Source organism: Electrophorus electricus, chromosome 8 (assembly GCF_013358815.1).
Source record: "Electrophorus electricus isolate fEleEle1 chromosome 8, fEleEle1.pri, whole genome shotgun sequence".
NCBI classification, from domain to species: Eukaryota; Metazoa; Chordata; class Actinopteri; order Gymnotiformes; family Gymnotidae; genus Electrophorus; species Electrophorus electricus.
In genome coordinates this window covers 3,438,288-3,455,787 of record NC_049542.1, presented here as the reverse complement: position 1 = coordinate 3,455,787, position 17,500 = coordinate 3,438,288, and the positions used below count along the sequence as shown (strand labels likewise).

The 17,500-nt window shown below is 49.8% G+C and overlaps 3 protein-coding genes across 8 annotated transcripts in view; 1 reads left to right on the top strand and 2 right to left on the bottom strand.

The window, feature by feature from the left end:
- Positions 1 to 3,855: 3,855 nt before the first annotated feature.
- clec11a (C-type lectin domain containing 11A) lies at positions 3,856 to 6,148 on the bottom strand. Its single transcript, XM_035528838.1, has 4 exons — positions 5,666 to 6,148; positions 5,228 to 5,330; positions 4,504 to 4,695; positions 3,856 to 4,394 (listed from the first exon to the last, which is right to left on the bottom strand). The coding sequence occupies exons 1-4, from the start codon at positions 5,738 to 5,740 to the stop codon at positions 3,994 to 3,996; spliced, it is 771 nt and encodes a 256-aa protein (XP_035384731.1). The 5' UTR covers positions 5,741 to 6,148; the 3' UTR covers positions 3,856 to 3,993.
- Positions 6,149 to 6,995: 847 nt separating this feature from the next.
- On the bottom strand, positions 6,996 to 9,638 carry c8h1orf198 (chromosome 8 C1orf198 homolog). The gene is made up of 4 exons (XM_027009466.2): positions 9,319 to 9,638; positions 8,911 to 8,961; positions 8,231 to 8,815; positions 6,996 to 8,025 (listed from the first exon to the last, which is right to left on the bottom strand). Exons 1-4 carry the CDS (start codon positions 9,619 to 9,621, stop codon positions 7,969 to 7,971), a joined length of 996 nt encoding a protein of 331 aa, XP_026865267.2. The 5' UTR covers positions 9,622 to 9,638; the 3' UTR covers positions 6,996 to 7,968.
- A 666-nt stretch (positions 9,639 to 10,304) lies between these two features.
- The window catches only part of rps6kc1 (ribosomal protein S6 kinase polypeptide 1), a 19,185-nt gene continuing 11,989 nt past the window's right edge, over positions 10,305 to 17,500 (top strand). For 4 of the 6 annotated variants that reach the window (XM_035528835.1, XM_035528834.1, XM_035528832.1 and 1 more), the window contains exons 1-6: positions 10,305 to 10,496; positions 15,288 to 15,389; positions 15,805 to 15,925; positions 16,270 to 16,385; positions 16,754 to 16,847; positions 17,417 to 17,476. In XM_035528835.1, the coding sequence (XP_035384728.1) occupies positions 10,395 to 10,496; positions 15,288 to 15,389; positions 15,805 to 15,925; positions 16,270 to 16,385; positions 16,754 to 16,847; positions 17,417 to 17,476 (595 nt within the window). In that variant the 5' untranslated portion in view covers positions 10,305 to 10,394. The remainder of the gene's footprint in view (positions 10,497 to 15,287; positions 15,390 to 15,804; positions 15,926 to 16,269; positions 16,386 to 16,753; positions 16,848 to 17,416; positions 17,477 to 17,500) is intronic. The other 2 variants (XM_035528837.1, XM_035528833.1) reach the window with 1 other exon arrangement.

Sequence of the window (17,500 nt, the reverse complement as noted above, 5' to 3'; positions counted from 1 at the left end):
AAGCCTCAGCTAAATACCATAAATGTAAAAAATAAAAATTAAAAAAAAACAAGTTGTGGAATAAACTTCTCTGCGGAGAATGTGGAATAAATAATAAATGTGGAATTACGCACCCACACTGTTGCTCCGTTGTTAACATGTGAATACTGTAACCCCCCCCCCCCCCCCTTTGTGTTGTTACGGCAATGATACGGACAAAAAAAAAGGTTTATACAGTCAAAATGATACATATTTGCAAAACTATTTTGCTCCAACTAACAGCAGCTGGAACCAAGTGCTTTGGTTATTTTACCGTTTACCCTTTAAACGGTTCCGTTTTTCAAATTCTATTTATAGCCGGTTTTCCTCACGCGTCGTGCCAAAAAGAAAGGCCGCAGAGCTATTTATCCACTGCTCGACTTTTTGGCTTTTTCTTTTTTCTCGGTCTTTCCGTGAAAAGCAAGCGGGAGAGACTGAGAAGCAGCACTTTCGGTAAGAATGGACCCGTTACTGTAGCGTCTGGGCGCTAATTCCACGGGTCGTATAGTAAGAATTTCGTATTAATGTAATAATGATGATGATAATAATAATAATTATAAATGTGTAAGGCCCCTATCAGTCACAGGCCCTTAGAATCACCCTCCAGTCCAACACTCCTGTATACAGGCTTGAGACTTGCTCACATCTTTAGGATTTTGTTGTTCATTGTTTTTGTTAGATATGGTTAGATAGGTCTTTGATTGATAGGTGTTTGATAAGTCTTTGATAGCTCTTTGACTGATAGGTCTTTGATTGATAGGTGTTTGATAAGTCTTTGATAGGTCTTTGATTGATAGGTGTTTGATAAGTCTGATAGGTCTTTGACTGATAGGTCTTTGATGGGTGTTTGATAAGTCTGATAGGTCTTTGTTTGATAGGTCTTTGATTGGTCTTTGACTGGCAGGTCTTTTATTGATAGGTCCGTGATTGATAGGTGTTTGATACGTATTTGATTGATAGGTCTTTAACTGAGTGTTGGCAGGGCTTCTGTCAGTGTTCTTTTTGTGTCGAAAGGCAGGAGTTTCTTCTATATATAAATTGTCCTTAATTCACCCTGCTGACTGGGAGAAATTTCAGAACGTACCATCTGTGATTGTAAGGTAGAGGGGGATGGACTTCTGGGAAGCTTGGTCTCAGAGCCCTGACACGGTTCCTGAACGTCCAGGACTGAAGAGTGAGTGGTCCGTCCTTAGGGCGGCCGTTATGGTAATACTGCTCTCCTATTGGATAGGCTGGCCGTCACTCACACTTAGGCACGCATGACCGAACAGTCTTACCCTGCTGCCTCCTACTGGCCACCTTGGAGACTGCTGGCACAGTGCTGCAGTGAACCTGCCTCACGTTTTTGTTGTTATCGTTATTTTTCCTTGCTATTTTGAATCACTCTAGTGCAAGTCTGCACCTCGCAGGCTTTGGCGGTGTTGCACCGCATTTACGAGTCTTGTGGGAGTGTCTTTTCCATTTCCTGATGAAAGTGCCAGCGATTCTTTCCTTTCTTCCTGTCTGCCTCCGTCTCTGGTTTCTCTAGGAATGTTCTAGAAGGCCGGTCTTCTCGAGCGCCTGCGGTGTCACTTGGCCCTCTGGAGGGGGCAAGGTTGGTCCGGCTGCGGGTTTGACACGGCCTTTGACCCCAAGCGTGAGGTCAGAAAGGTCACACGCCACACTGAAATCTGGCCTACTGGCGCGCACCCCCAAGCTGTTTAAGTTCCTTAAAATGGAAGCGTCATGAGTCGCGTGGGAGAGGTGGAGCCTGACTTCTAGTGTCAGTGAATGTGACCCAATCGTGTGACCCAAACTTCCCCGTGTGACCCAAACTGCCCCGTGTGGCTCGAACTGCCTGCAAGGTGCAGGCGCCTGCTTTGAAGGGAATATCCCATCACGTGACCCCGCGACTGGCCGTGGTCCGGCTTCACGTGACCCTTCAGATGGTTAAACCGGCGACTCTGCCTCCCTCTTTTCCAGAGTCATTCCCTGGCGTCTGGATCGGATGTCTGATGGCTCTGGTGTGGCTCTGAACTGCCTAAAAGTGTCCTGGCTTTCCTGTCAGTCATTTGATCTGAGATTTAGGAGCTCTAGATACCAAATATCTTTTCTAAGTGCTGTAGCGTGATACGAGCCAGGTGTGTGTGTGTGTGTGTGTGTGTGTGTGTGTGTGTGCGTGCGTGTGGCCAGGGGTGTTCCTAGGCTCAGACTCGTGATCCATTAGGAATTTGCCGGTCTGATTGCTGTAATACAGGCTCCTGTATCAGCCCTGACTGATAGGACAGGTGTGTTGTTACCTGGAGGCCATGGCTCTTCACACCAGTGTGTCAAAGAAAACACCTACGAAAACTCTATTAGGCTTACTGTTACTGTTCATCTCACTGACTAGACATTTGTTATCCTTGCTTTGAGTAGTCTGCTTTCAGTAATTGCAGTTATAGGAAACGTGTGTGTGTTTTGGCGGGCTGTTTGGAATCGGGTTTGGGTGAGTGAGTGCGTGTGTGTGTGTGTGTTTTGTGGGAGTTGGGCTTGTGAGTGTGTGTTTTGGGGCGGTTGGCTGGGTGAGCATGCTCGTCTTTTGGTTTTTGTGTGTATATGTTGTGGTTTCTGTGCAAATATGTTTGTGTGTGCGTGGGTGCGTGAAGTTCGACCGAGAAGCAAAGTCCCCGCCCTGACATTGGAGGACCTTTTCCAGGTGAGATGTTCGCGTGGCGCAGCTCTGGTCCCTGGTCTGGAGACCCTGCACGCCTGCCTGCACACATACATAGCAAGTTCACTGAATGCATTTTGGGCATGACATGTTTACATCCGTTCAAGCACCGTTGCTTCTGCCAAAAGAACGGCTCTTGTTTGTATGAAAGGAAAGATAGTTCCATGGAAATATTGCCCAATATGAGTTGAAAGAAAAATATGTGGTTTCGCTTTTATTCTCCGGCCTCGTCCCTGTTGGATGGTTGGGAATTTTGTGCTCAATGAGGAAGGGGGAGTGATATTTTCTCATCAGTGTACAGGCCCTGCCTCCATGTGGCTGCCAATCAACTCTCTACTGGCCCTGCCTCCTCCCTCACCACTTCTCTGCAGGCTCCGCCCCCTCCCTCACCACACCTCTGCAGGCTCCGCCCCTCCCTTCCCTTATGCACAGTGTGAATTACGGCCTGTTGTTATCGTTTCTACTGAAGCGAAGCCCTTTGTTTGCTCTTGGAGAAGAACTCGGTCCTTCACAGAAGAACCAGATCTCATTCCTTTCAATTCCTTCTCCTGGCTCTACAGTTTCGAAAACCGTATGGCCCTTTTAAGAGCTGAAAAAGAGGCATGGAAAAAAAACAGCTAAAAGCACAGAACCGTTCCGAACAAAACTCCACACTCCTGTTGACGATGGAAGGGTCACCTTCATATTCACTGTCCTTACATTTAATATTAATATCACTACTTTACCTTCTACAAATGCGTATGAGTCATAAATGATCAGTCGGCTTGTTTTAATTTTGAATATTAAAGTTCTGGCCCCCTCCACTGTAATCACCTCAGTGTTTACTGTTTTCTTATTGTGTTTACTAATGAATCCATGAATGATAAATTGTTATTAGTTTTTTTTAATGTGTTACGCAGGCTGTTTTTTTTTTTACACAAAGATTTACCCCACAAATCCAAGTAGATTATTTTGAGAAGGTACATATGTGATTAGCGTTCCTCTGATAATCATTTTTTTATTCCAGATGAATCATTTCATATTTGAAATACTAAAACATAAAATAATACAAAATTGGGCTCAAATTAAATAATCACTTGTTTATTTTAATGCGTTTCTGAACCTTTTGGTTATATAATCCAAGACACCCCCCCCCCCCCCCCCCCGCTGTTAGTTACGTGTGCAGTAACATCAAGTAAACAACACAGTGGTTGCTCACGTGTTTACAAACAAACAAACAAACACACAAACAAAAACAATGACGCTATGATCCTGCACCCATCCAAAAAGGTCAGAGGTCAAGGTCAAGCCTCGAACTCGCACAGGTAAAACATGCGCCGGTCACAGTAGTTGTCCCACCAGTCGCCGTCGTCGGACGTCATGGCAACGCAGTTCTCCCTCTTGCCGCCGTCCGGCTGGCTGGACAGGAAGTGCTTGCGCCACTGGAAGTAGGTGACGCGCGTGGTGTCCTCGAACAGGTAGAGGCCCTCCGCGCGCAGGTCGTTGATGCCCAGCCACACGGGCCAGTTGCCCGGCTGGACGGCGGCTTTCACGTACTCTGCCAGGGCCTCCTGCTCGCGGCGGTCGCGGGGCATCGCCGGGCGGCCGCCGCGTTCCTGGCACCTCCGTGAGGCGCCCGCGTAAGTCTCATAGGCTAGGTACACCAGGAAGCACTTGTGGCCGATCCTGCGGCCCTTCACGCAGCCTGTCTCACACACACAGAGAGAGAGAGAGAGAGAGAGTCAAAATGAAACAGCTCATCGAAACGGGCGAGCCTGGAACTCCGATTTCCCCGGGGTCGCTCGCCAGCTCACCTTCCAGGCGGCCGATCTCCTTGCGGTTGTCGCTGCAGTGCGTCGCCACCTGCTGGACGGAGTCCTCCGCCTCGGCCATTCGGTTCTCCAGTAGGCCCAGGCGCTCCTGGAGCTGGTGGAGCTTCACGTCCAGCGTGTAGTGGCCCACGTTCAGCTTGTGGATGGCCTGGTCCATCGCTGCCAGTCTGGACACTGCAGGTGGTACAAGAAGGGGCTATCGATCAAGACGCTCCCGTCAGGCGCGCGCGCTGGGGTCTCGCCCAGAGACGGCCGGGGTACTAAGGGGTGCTGAGTTAGTCCAATGTAGCGCGTGCATTTTCTGCGCGGTAATACCAAAGCGTGCTGCAGGCTGGGACCGCAGCGGCCAAAGGCCGACAAACGTCTGCGGACGTTAAGTGATGGTTGGCGCGTTCTCCAACAGAGCGGCGGAATCGCCTCGCGTGAAGCTTTGCGGGTCTGAAACGTGCGCGCGTGCCCACGGTGACTGACTGACTGACTAACTAAATAACGCGTGCACAGCCGTAGAGCAACGGCAACCTTACTGAACACCCGTCCGGGCAACCCAAGGCGAACTCGCGCCATGCTCGCCCGCTTTGCATTTTGCATATGGAGCGCCGGCTTGTGCGTGCGTGTCTCGCGGGGGGGGGGGGGCGCAAAGGGGACGGGAGCTGAGAGCGCGCGGTGCGGTGCGGTGCGGGGCGCGCGGGGCGGGGCGGACACGCACACACGTAGCTGTAGCTGTCCTCGAGCTCGGAGGAGGCGGCGGTCGGGTCGGGCTCCGCTACGTCGGGAGTGTCCCCTCTCGCTCGCGGACCGTCCGAGTCGCTCTGCAGAACACGGCAGTCGCGTGCAAAAAACAAACAAACAAACAAACAAATCCGTTAAAACAAAAAACAAACCCGCCAATACATTTGAAGCAGCATGTTACAGATTTAAGCCGAAGTGCAGTGGGATTCAACAACCTGGAATTTGTGAGATTATCGGTCCGTTGCTTACAATGTTGTGCGACGTAAAAGTTGGACCGGAGAATTTATTTCAGCATCAGTTGAACTCACAAAGCTTCGGCTTTAAAAGGTATCTGGATAAAGCAGGCATTATTTTGCGAGTAGATCGTGAACTGTCTGTTATTTATCGTCCGTCTGTGTGTGTGTGTGTAAGATACCTGAACATCGGAGACGCGAGCCCAGGACACACTCGTCAAGCCCACCACGGTCACCAGAAGAGCGGCTGAAACCATGGTCCCGCCGTGGATACGTGCTAATGAGTGTCCTTTCTTCGGCTCTCTCTCTCTCTCTCTCTCTAATTTCGTTCTCTCCTTCCCCTCCCTTCTCTCGTGCGCTGCCGAGCGTCTGGTCGAGGCGCGCGCTCCCTCCGGCTCGTGCCGAGCATTCTCCGCCAACAACAGGAAACTACGCGCTCCCACCTCCCACTTCCACGCTTTGTCAGGCCAAGGCACCTCTTCTTTAAACAGTCTCCCTCTCTTCTGGCACACTGTCTTAACTCTCTCTCTCTCTCATACACACAGGGACGCGTGTTAACGAATTCGGGGGTCTCTCCAATGGAGTCCCTGGTGGCCGTGTGTGTTCCCTGGCCGTGGTGACCTGAGCAGACCCAGCTGTTCAACTGCCAGTCTGCACGGAAGGAATTTCCAACATCCACCACAGAAAATGCTCCCACTCATTCACACACACACACACACACACAATCTCACACCTACTACTCTCTCACATTCACATACAGAAATCCTTGTATACATGTTCCAACTCTCTCAAACACACCTTTTTTTTCTGTCATTCTCCGGCTCTCTCTTCCTAGCACGTAACGGGTAAAGTTTGGTCTCAAACTGACCCCTCTCGTAACATAACTGAGTCTAGTTCCCCAAATCTCTCCCAGACAAGGCTGGTGGGGTACCGTCCAGAAAGTTGACCACCCTGGGCACGGCCTCGGGGCAGAGGGACACTCCTTTGGTTTACCGAGCCCTGCAGAACACAGGCGAGAGGTCAGTCCAGGTCGGAGTCATTACGTAAGCGTGGACATATTCCGATCCACTCAGGGAAAAACCCAAGAATTTGCCACATGGATTTCAACACGCATAACTGACTAAAAAAAAACCGGATAAACCATTACGGCTAAAAAGGTGACATTATTTGAGTACCCCCCCCCCCCCCCCCCATATACCTAAACATGCTCTATTCTTACAAGAGTTCAGATTTATGATGCTTTTAGAAAATCATATCAGTGTCGTCTCCCGTTAAGGGAGTAACTGCTTTCTACTGTAGGCAAAGGGATAGAGGTGACAGTTTAGTTGAGGATACAGTTTCTTTGGAACACTTGTGAACTTCCTGTTACACACACCCAGCTGTGCAACCTTCAGAGTATGTCAGTATCACAGACACACAGTAAACAGGGCTGTCCATGTCATGTACTAGAACTTTCTCTACAGCGCAACCCCCCCCCCCAAGACACGAGAAGAAGCGCAAGACAAGCAAGGGTATGTGGTTTCATAAATATATATTTCAGTGCAGTACACCAATCATGAAAAACAAATCACGAGTAAATGACCGGTCGCGTGTATATATAAGTCCACAAATACAAAGTACACTGAAGTAAATGCAAAAATCCAACTGTGACCGTCGACTGAAGTAAATGTAAAAATCCAACTGTGACCTGTCAACATCACTTTTCGTTACGTTTATGTCGACAACCAAGACGTCCTGGAGCATTGCAACACTAGTTCTCAGGTCTAAGTAATAAAGATTAACAGCAAAATTGCCAGGCAGTGAAGCCAAGACAGACTCAAGAGCCTCTTAAAGGAATAAATACGGCATTTTAAAAATGTTAACACGCTAACAAGATTATAGGGGACTCCTTAGCATTAGCGCTAAATCAGATCTTTCTCTTTGAAGCGTTTTGAGTTTTTCCTGGGTTACATACGTCTTCGGGTCGTTCTCCGTTTGCGCTAGTGTGTAAATATTAGATTATTATTTCAAACACGAAAGCTGCATTGGCCCCATACCCTGGAGTTCGGACAGAGAGACCCACCACAGAGAGACCTACCACAGAGTCTTAAAGCTACAATCAGGAAGACTGAGGAATGCGTTTCTCTTTATTTGGGGGGGGCGGGTTACCATACTTACATTTGCTCTTCTTGTTTCGGATATCAAACCCCTACTCCTCTGTAGTGAACTAATTACAGTTATCAGCAGCTATAACTAGCAATTATTCAAGAACAAATTCTAATCGATACAGCGCTTTTACCCCAAAGCTGACCTATTATATTTACGCAGTTTTTAAATTAAGCATGGGAACAGTGGTCAATTTACATGGAATTTTGAGACATTCTATACTGACTGTAGCTTTAATGCATTTCTGGATATGAAGAGTTGAACTGCAAGCGTTCTGTATTGTGGAGGGAAGCTGAGAGCTCCTTTAGCCTGGAACATCGCCGGAGGAGAAGTTCAGAGGTTACCAGTTATCCAAGAAATCAAAGCCAGTCTTCAGGATGGAGCTGCTTGTGTTGAACTGTAATAGCAGAGCGTGTAAAAAGAAAAAGTACAATCAGTTTCTTTTTTGCATGGTTAGAAATATACCACTGATTTAACTAATTGCTACATTGCAACTAAATGTGCTGGGAATTAGCGCTTTAAAAATGTCATTTGCAACCCATTTTATTTCCAATTTTGACGAGAATTAGAAGCCGTGTGTGCGCACGCATGAGAACGCTCACTTGCGAGAAGGTGGTCGCAGTGGCAGACGAACCATCAGCCGTCTCACTCTCTTTAGGAGAAGTAGACGGGGACTTGGCGGCCAGTCCGGGCGTGAACACCTCGTCCAGCGTGCTACTAACGGAGGGCAGAGTGCTCTGAGCCCTCTCCCAACCTCCAGACGCCGAGGACCTGCCCGAAGGGACCGAAGTCACGCTCATAGTGGCCGGCGTGACGCTGATGGGCGCCGGGGGAGGGGGCGCCGGAGGCTTGGGGGCTCTTTGCTTGACGGACCGAGAAACCTGCGGCTCCTCCGCGTCCCTGGCCCCGGCGTCCGACCTCAGGTACGAGGGCAGCGGCTTCTCCCCTTTCTCCAGGGACTTGATCTGGCTGGGCGTCAGAGACTGGAAGTCGGCCTTCTCGCCCTCCAGCCTGGACCGCTCGGCGCTGAACTTCCAGAAGGACGACTCCTCTTCGCGGCGGCCTGCTGCCGAGGCATCCGCCCCGGGCGGCTTGCCGTTCTGGGGGGGCTTGGGTTTGGACTCGGTCGCGGAGGCTGAGACCCCGGTCTCCGGAGCGGCCAAGATCACACTGAACTCCAACTGACTCTGCATGTCAGAGACAAAAACACAGCGAGTCTCACTGCGTTGGCTGGCAGAACCATGTAGGTCAGGTTATTTTTAAACTGTGGTGCCCTACATACTTTGGTCTCCCAAGAGAAGGGCGCTGAATGCTCATCTTGCCAAGTTAAATCCTTTAAACAGAAGAAAGGCAACATTAACAGCGTCCATTGTTGTTACACTCGGAACACGTCAACACACCTGACTGACCATGAAAACATTTTTCTACTGTCGCTCACAGAACTTCGAAAAGACTCCACTCCGGTTAAATCAGGCGGGGATAAACAAAATAAAGAAAATAAAACTATATTAAAGCTGCCAAACTGGCTGTCAATATCAGTTTTAAAACACAAAACGGCTTGGTTAGCTAAGCTAACGTGGCTAGCTAAACTACTACACACGAGCAATCAAAACTCGCCAAACCGGCCCCGAGTAATAATGACATTATTATCATTATCATTATTATTATTATTGTTATTAACAATAACGACCTCTTCTCCGAAGTGCACGACTTTCTGGCCGGTCTGGACGAGCAGCTTGGGGTAACAGACGACCTCCTCACGGTCCGCCCGGTGCGCGGCGTATCGTGCCCGCACCGTCGGCGCCATCATGCCGTCGTCGATAGCCGTGTCCCGCTCGGCGGGGCTCATGGCGAGCCACGCCGCGCCGTGTCTCTCCTTGATCCTCTCCCGCTCCTGCATGATCTTGCGGGCCATGGAGCTGATCGAGGACAAATACGCCGACTTCTGCGCCTCCGGGTCGCCGGCCGCGCTGAACGTCGCCGTGGCCGCCATCTTCTCAACGGCTGGGCGCGGGGAGACGCGCGGTGACGTCAGAGGCCCCGGCGCGCAGCCGCAGCAGAAGCACACCATCGTAGTGAATCCATTAATTGATTATGATATATACATATATATATATATATATATATATATATATATATTGAAGATACTTAATTAAATCTATATATATATATATATATATATATATATATATATATATATATATATATATATATTGATTGAATTAAGTATCTTCAAATGTCTTCAAATCTTCAAATGTCAAGATATGGTGCACAAAAAAGCGACAGGGACAGTGATAACGCTGCACTATAATCCATCTATTTCTCATTTATGCATCACCTGAGGCCTTTACACACACACACACACACACACACACACACACACACACACACACACACACACACACACACACACACACACACACACACACACACATATATATATATATATATATATATATATATATATATATATATATATATATATATATATATATATACGTATAACATAGAATACACAGTGGGTAGGTAGAAATTATATAATTTCTACCTACCCACTGTGTATTCTATGTTATACGTGAACGCTGGTGGAACACTGTTGAAGATTAATTAATCTAGTAAATTCGTATTTTTCTCCCTCAGCCGACTTTTATTTTGAAAAACAAACGAATGCTCTGCTGTCTCACTTCACCGCGGCTTTTCTAGCTATCTTAGCTTAGCCTGCTCTGCTGAGAGGGGTGTCAGGCTCGTAGCGATGCCTTGATCAGGATGATATCGCAGAGGGAAAGAGGGGAGCTTGCTCGCTTCTACACCGTTACAGACCCCAAAAAGCACAAGAAGGGCTACACCGTTTATAAAGTCACAGCCCGGGTGAGTGGATGATGGATGACCGTTACGATAGCTTATCTTAGCTTAGCTTAGCCTATCTTAATTTAGCTACAGCAGGCGTATTCTCACAGTTTGCACGTAGGTCTTGGCCGGTTTGCGAAAACCATTGAACAAACAAATTGCGGTTGTGTGACTGAACTCTCGTCGCTGACTTATCCGAGTACACCACAGTCGTGTGTGTAGCGGTCGGAAACGGAGCGACAGCTTTAATGAATGAACGTCCTGCCTCTGCGGTTTTAGGGACAGTCTCTCTGTCTCGCTCACAGAAAGATTGCGGTTTTAGGGACAGTCTCTCTGTCTCGCTCCCAGAAAGACTGCGGTTTTAGGGACAGTCTCTCTGTCTCGCTCCCAGAAAGACTGCGGTTTTAGGGACAGTCTCTCTCTCTCGCTCCCAGAAAGATTGCGGTTTTAGGGACAGTCTCTCTGTCTCGCTCCCAGAAAGACTGCGGTTTTAGGGACAGTCTCTCTCTCTCGCTCCCAGAAAGATTGCGGTTTTAGGGACAGTCTCTCTGTCTCGCTCCCAGAAAGACTGCGGTTTTAGGGACAGTCTCTCTCTCTCGCTCCCAGAAAGATTGCGGCTTTAGGGACAGTCTCTCTGTCTCGCTCCCAGAAAGATTGCGGTTTTAGGGACAGTCTCTCTGTCTCGCTCCCAGAAAGACTGCGGTTTTAGGGACAGTCTCTCTGTCTCGCTCCCAGAAAGACTGCGGTTTTAGGGACAGTCTCTCTGTCTCGCTCACAGAAAGATCGCGGTTTTAGGGACAGTCTCTCTGTCTCGCTCACAGAAAGATCGCGGTTTTAGGGACAGTCTCTCTGTCTCGCTCACAGAAAGACTGCGGTTTTAGGGACAGTCTCTCTGTCTCGCTCACAGAAAGATTGCGGTTTTAGGGACAGTCTCTCTCTCTCGCTCCCAGAAAGATTGCGGCTTTTAGGGACAGTCTCTCTGTCTCGCTCACAGAAAGACTTGCGGTTTTAGGGACAGTCTCTCTGTCTCGCTCCCAGAAAGATCTGCGGTTTTAGGGACAGTCTCTCTGTCTCGCTCCCAGAAAGTCTGCGGTTTTAGGGACAGTCTCTCTGTCTCGCTCCCAGAAAGACTGCGGTTTTAGGGACAGTCTCTCTGTCTCGCTCCCAGAAAGACTTGCGGTTTTAGAGACAGTCTCTCTGTCTCGCTCCACAGAAAGACTGCGGCTTTTAGAGACAGTCTCTCTGTCTCGCTCCCAGAAAGACTGCGGTTTTAGGGACAGTCTCTCTGTCTCGCTCACAGAAAGACTGCGGTTTTAGGGACAGTCTCTCTGTCTCGCTCCCAGAAAGATCTGCGGTTTTAGGGACAGTCTCTCTGTCTCGCTCACAGAAAGACTGCGGTTTTAGGGACAGTCTCTCTGTCTCGCTCCCAGAAAGACTGCGGTTTTAGGGACAGTCTCTCTGTCTCGCTCACAGAAAGACTGCGGTTTTAGGGACAGTCTCTCTGTCTCGCTCACAGAAAGTCTGCGGTTTTAGGGACAGTCTCTCTGTCTCGCTCACAGAAAGACTGCGGTTTTAGGGACAGTCTCTCTGTCTCGCTCACAGAAAGACTGCGGTTTTAGGGACAGTCTCTCTGTCTCGCTCACAGAAAGATTGCGGTTTTAGGGACAGTCTCTCTGTCTCGCTCCCAGAAAGATCGCGGTTTTAGGGACAGTCTCTCTGTCTCGCTCCCAGAAAGATCGCGGTTTTAGGGACAGTCTCTCTGTCTCGCTCCCAGAAAGATCGCGGTTTTAGGGACAGTCTCTCTGTCTCGCTCCCAGAAAGACTGCGGTTTTAGGGACAGTCTCTCTGTCTCGCTCACAGAAAGACTTGCGGTTTTAGGGACAGTCTCTCTGTCTCGCTCCCAGAAAGACTGCGGTTTTAGGGACAGTCTCTCTGTCTCGCTCACAGAAAGACTGCGGTTTTAGGGACAGTCTCTCTGTCTCGCTCACAGAAAGACTGCGGTTTTAGGGACAGTCTCTCTGTCTCGCTCACAGAAAGTCTGCGGTTTTAGGGACAGTCTCTCTGTCTCGCTCACAGAAAGACTGCGGTTTTAGGGACAGTCTCTCTGTCTCGCTCACAGAAAGACTGCGGTTTTAGGGACAGTCTCTGTCTCGCTCACAGAAAGACTGCGGTTTTAGGGACAGTCTCTCTGTCTCGCTCCCAGAAAGATTGCGGTTTTAGGGACAGTCTCTCTGTCTCGCTCCCAGAAAGACTGCGGTTTTAGGGACAGTCTCTCTGTCTCGCTCACAGAAAGACTGCGGTTTTAGGGACAGTCTCTCTGTCTCGCTCACAGAAAGACTGCGGTTTTAGGGACAGTCTCTCTGTCTCGCTCACAGAAAGATCGCGGTTTTAGGGACAGTCTCTCTGTCTCGCTCACAGAAAGACTGCGGTTTTAGGGACAGTCTCTCTGTCTCGCTCACAGAAAGACTGCGGTTTTAGGGACAGTCTCTCTGTCTCGCTCACAGAAAGACTGCGGTTTTAGGGACAGTCTCTCTGTCTCGCTCACAGAAAGATCGCGGTTTTTAGGGACAGTCTCTCTGTCTCGCTCACAGAAAGACTGCGGTTTTAGGGACAGTCTCTCTGTCTCGCTCACAGAAAGATTGCGGTTTTAGGGACAGTCTCTCTCTCTCGCTCCCAGAAAGATTGCGGCTTTAGGGACAGTCTCTCTGTCTCGCTCCCAGAAAGATTGCGGTTTTAGGGACAGTCTCTCTGTCTCGCTCCCAGAAAGACTGCGGTTTTAGGGACAGTCTCTCTGTCTCGCTCCCAGAAAGTCTGCGGTTTTAGGGACAGTCTCTCTGTCTCGCTCACAGAAAGACTGCGGTTTTAGGGACAGTCTCTCTGTCTCGCTCCCAGAAAGACTGCGGTTTTAGGGACAGTCTCTCTGTCTCGCTCACAGAAAGACTGCGGTTTTAGGGACAGTCTCTCTGTCTCGCTCACAGAAAGTCTGCGGTTTTAGGGACAGTCTCTCTGTCTCGCTCCCAGAAAGTCTGCGGTTTTAGGGACAGTCTCTCTGTCTCGCTCCCAGAAAGACTGCGGTTTTAGGGACAGTCTCTCTGTCTCGCTCACAGAAAGACTGCGGTTTTAGGGACAGTCTCTCTGTCTCGCTCACAGAAAGATTGCGGTTTTAGGGACAGTCTCTCTGTCTCGCTCACAGAAAGACTGCGGTTTTAGGGACAGTCTCTCTGTCTCGCTCACAGAAAGACCGCGGTTTTAGGGACAGTCTCTCTGTCTCGCTCACAGAAAGACTGCGGTTTTAGGGACAGTCTCTCTGTCTCGCTCACAGAAAGACTGCGGTTTTAGGGACAGTCTCTGTCTTGCTCACAGAAAGACTGCGGTTTTAGGGACAGTCTCTCTGTCTCGCTCACAGAAAGACTGCGGTTTTAGGGACAGTCTCTCTGTCTCGCTCACAGAAAGACTGCGGTTTTAGGGACAGTCTCTCTGTCTCGCTCACAGAAAGACTGCGGTTTTAGGGACAGTCTCTCTGTCTCGCTCACAGAAAGATCGCGGTTTTAGGGACAGTCTCTCTGTCTCGCTCACAGAAAGACTGCGGTTTTAGGGACAGTCTCTCTGTCTCGCTCACAGAAAGATTGCGGTTTTAGGGACAGTCTCTCTCTCTCGCTCCCAGAAAGATTGCGGCTTTAGGGACAGTCTCTCTGTCTCGCTCCCAGAAAGATTGCGGCTTTAGGGACAGTCTCTCTGTCTCGCTCCCAGAAAGATTGCGGCTTTAGGGAAAGTCTCTCTGTCTCGCTCCCAGAAAGACTGTGGTTTTAGGGACAGTCTCTCTGTCTCGCTCCCAGAAAGACTGCGGTTTTAGGGACAGTCTCTCTGTCTCGCTCACAGAACGATATTGCAGATTTTTATTTTATTTATTTTTTGCTTGAAACTACAGTTACTGCCAGCCGTTGCAACTGTGTTTTCGCGTCCCATTTAACCTTGGGTGTAAGTGACATGCACACGCACACACGCGCCCACACACACACACACACACACACACACACACACACACACACACACACACACACACACACACACACACACAGGCTTTGGGATGCAGGCTCTAATCTCGTGCCTGGTTGCGACGGCATCACCAAGAGTGTGCGCACCCTTGTGGCGACACATGCCCAGAGCGTTTAATAGTCTGTGCAATTTCGTCTCTAATTATAGTCTTGGCCAGGATGCGGCGGATGTGTCACACACTTTAATTATGTAATGCATTCCAAAAAAACAACATTTATGCCAGTCGCTGCCGCTGGAGGTATTTCCTCTTCACACATTCTCTGCTGCCCTGCTGCTGCTTGAATGACAGAGTACTAGTTTGTCTCAGTTCTGCAAAGTTTGCAAAACTGAGAACACACAGTAGGTTGTGTAATTTAGTTTATAATGAATGAATGAATATATATAGAATGTTTGTGTCCATCTCAGAACAAGGCTGAATTCACTGGTGTGTGTGCGCACGCGTGTGTGTCTCAGTATCTTAGCATGTCTCTGTTCTGCTCCCAGTGTGCATAAAGTCTTTATTGTTCATGTCCACGAGCCCCTCTACACCCCCCCCCCCACACACACCCTCACACCAGTTCCCTGACATACAGCTACGCACTTCTACTAGCCCTACCGGAGTCCTCCTTTACTAACAGTAATTCAGCAACACAGCGGCTGTTTAACAGCAAAAGGCCGGAGAGAACGTCTCCGGTATAGACGTGACGGAGTAGACCGCCGGGGCAGCCGTGCTGCTCTGAAAGCCTAACCATGTGACTCGTTGGGCTTCTCCCTCAGATCATCTCACGGAAGAACCCGGAAGACATTCAGGAGGTGAGGACCTCTCAGTTTGTCCCCTACCGAATGTTTGTTGGGAAGGCAGCCCGCGAGACTCTGAAGGTGAAGTACGATAATGAGAGACAGCGTGAGAGATCGATCAGTAGCGGAGTCGTGTTTTTAATGCGCCTGAGCTGCTGGACAGGATGTGATGCAACTCCCCGCTGTACCACCGCCGCGCCTCGCCTCGCCCAGCCACAGCGAAGCGAGACAGCAGAACGTTTGTTTGTTTGTTTGTTTTTTCAAAAATAAAAGTCGCTTGAGAAACAATATGAATTTAATGCGGGATAAAACAAAAAGCTGGGTGAAATGTTGAGAAAAGAGGAGAGGCGTATTTTGAGTCGAGACCTCGGAGACGTAGAGACGGAGCGTTTGTGTAATCTGGGGGCCGCGGGGCGCCGGGGGTGGGGTTGGAGAGATGGGGCGGGAAAGCAGGACGTCGCTACCCGCCGCTCTGTGTGTGTCTCCCGCTCTGTAGATAACCGTCTGGAAGAGGTACAGCGACTTCAGGAAGCTCCACAGAGACCTCTGGCAGATCCACCGCAATGTTTACAGGCAGCCGGAGCTATTCCCGCCATTCGCCAAGGCCAAAGTCTTCGGTAAGGGGTGTGTGTGTGTGTAAGAGAGAGAGAGAGAGAGAGAGAGAGAGAGTCGTGAACAATTCCGACTCTAAATCTCTCTAGAAAGGCATATTTCACGCCAAAGCGGGCTTAATCTCTTCACGCCTGAACCTCCGGAACTACCAAGGAATTTTGTGAAACCAGCGGCGTTCCCCTTTGACCCTTGACCTTAAAGGTTGACTTTTTGCAGATGCTGATGAACTGAAGGACATTACAGGCCTTGCTTTCGTTACAGGAAAGCCGTTTAGCTGCATGTGAAGGAAAACTCTGTGTGTGTGTGTGTGTGTGTGTGTGTGTGGGGGGGGGGCGTTTGTTCTGTCCAGGTCGGTTTGACGAGTCTGTGATAGAGGAGAGAAGACAATGTTCGGAGGACTTGCTCCAGTTTAGTGCCAATATTCCGGCTCTCTACGGCAGCCAGCACATACAGGACTTCTTTAAGGTACACACACGCACACTTGCAGGCTTCCATACACTCAGTTTGTTTCCATAAGCATTTCGTTTCACATGTGAATGAGATCTCTTGAAAACACACACCCCTCATACTTGCATTTTCAGCAACTTTCTGTTTAGGTACACACGCATGGTTTCTCCCTCTGCTTCTCACACTCTCTCTCTCTCTCTCTCACACACACACACACACACACACACACACACACACACACACATTTCCTGCATTCAAGTTTCTGTTGCTGTCTTTGTTTGTCTGTGCCACGACTTTTTCACGGTCACGCTCCAATTTGTCTGCGTGACTGCGATGGCCCGCGTGCGTGCGTGTGTGTGTGTGTGTGTGTGTGTGTGTCGGTTTAGGACGGCGAGGTGCAGGACGGATCGGAGCTCATTGGCCCAGCGGAGCCGTTCTCAGACTTCTTGGCTGACAGCCTCTCAGACAGTAGCTCTGACGGTGGGTGAGTGTGTTAGTGTGTGGGCGCGTTCATGTATAATAAACTCAAACGTGAACAGCTGCAGCTGGCCGACATGCAGAAAAGCCTCCAACACAGCAAACGCTGACCAACCCCCGAACTAACCAGCCCCTGGGCGGGCCCCAAAGTGCCCGAGGCTCCGCCCCTGGGCGGGTCCCAAAGTGCCCGAGGCTCCGCCCACCCGACCTTGGCCCCCTGTGCGTTCAGTCGAATGCTGAAGGTTAATTGCGGAGACGAGATGTCGGTGCACTGCACGAGCTAAAAGGGTGGGCTCGCTCAGAGTGTGCGCACGCGCGCGAGTGGAAGGCCTGACCGCGTCTGCCGTGCGTCTCTTCAGCGCAGCACTGTGTGGTAGAGCAGCCAGGAGAGGGCGGTCTACCTCCACACACACACACACACACACACACACACACACACACACACACACACACACACATACACACACACACTCCGCTCCCTTAGCGGAATCAGCTATCACAGTTAATGTCTCCTTCACTCGCCCGCTCTCTCTCTCTCTCTCTCTCTCTCTCTCTCTCTCTCTCTCTCTCAGTTCTTAAGGACATCGGTGGAGTGGAGGATCTCACGGGGCTCGCTCAGCCAGAGCATGGAGGTGAGTGCCCGCGCTTCCGAAATC

Bases quoted from the DNA above. Each gene is read 5' to 3' on its own strand.
- clec11a (XM_035528838.1), bottom strand. From the start codon at position 5,740: ATGGTTTCAGCCGCTCTTCTGGTGACCGTGGTGGGCTTGACGAGTGTG. The intron at 5,331-5,665 runs GTATCTTACACA...CGTGTTCTGCAG, and splicing joins CTCGCGTCTCCGATGTTCAG to AGCGACTCGGACGGTCCGCG. The intron at 4,696-5,227 runs GTGCGTGTCCGC...TACCACCTGCAG, and splicing joins GGACAGCTACAGCTACGTGT to TGTCCAGACTGGCAGCGATG.
- c8h1orf198 (XM_027009466.2), bottom strand. From the start codon at position 9,621: ATGGCGGCCACGGCGACGTTCAGCGCGGCCGGCGACCCGGAGGCGCAG. The intron at 8,962-9,318 runs GTCGTTATTGTT...TTCTGTTTAAAG, and splicing joins TCGTGCACTTCGGAGAAGAG to GATTTAACTTGGCAAGATGA. The intron at 8,816-8,910 runs GTATGTAGGGCA...TCTGACATGCAG, and splicing joins CCTTCTCTTGGGAGACCAAA to AGTCAGTTGGAGTTCAGTGT.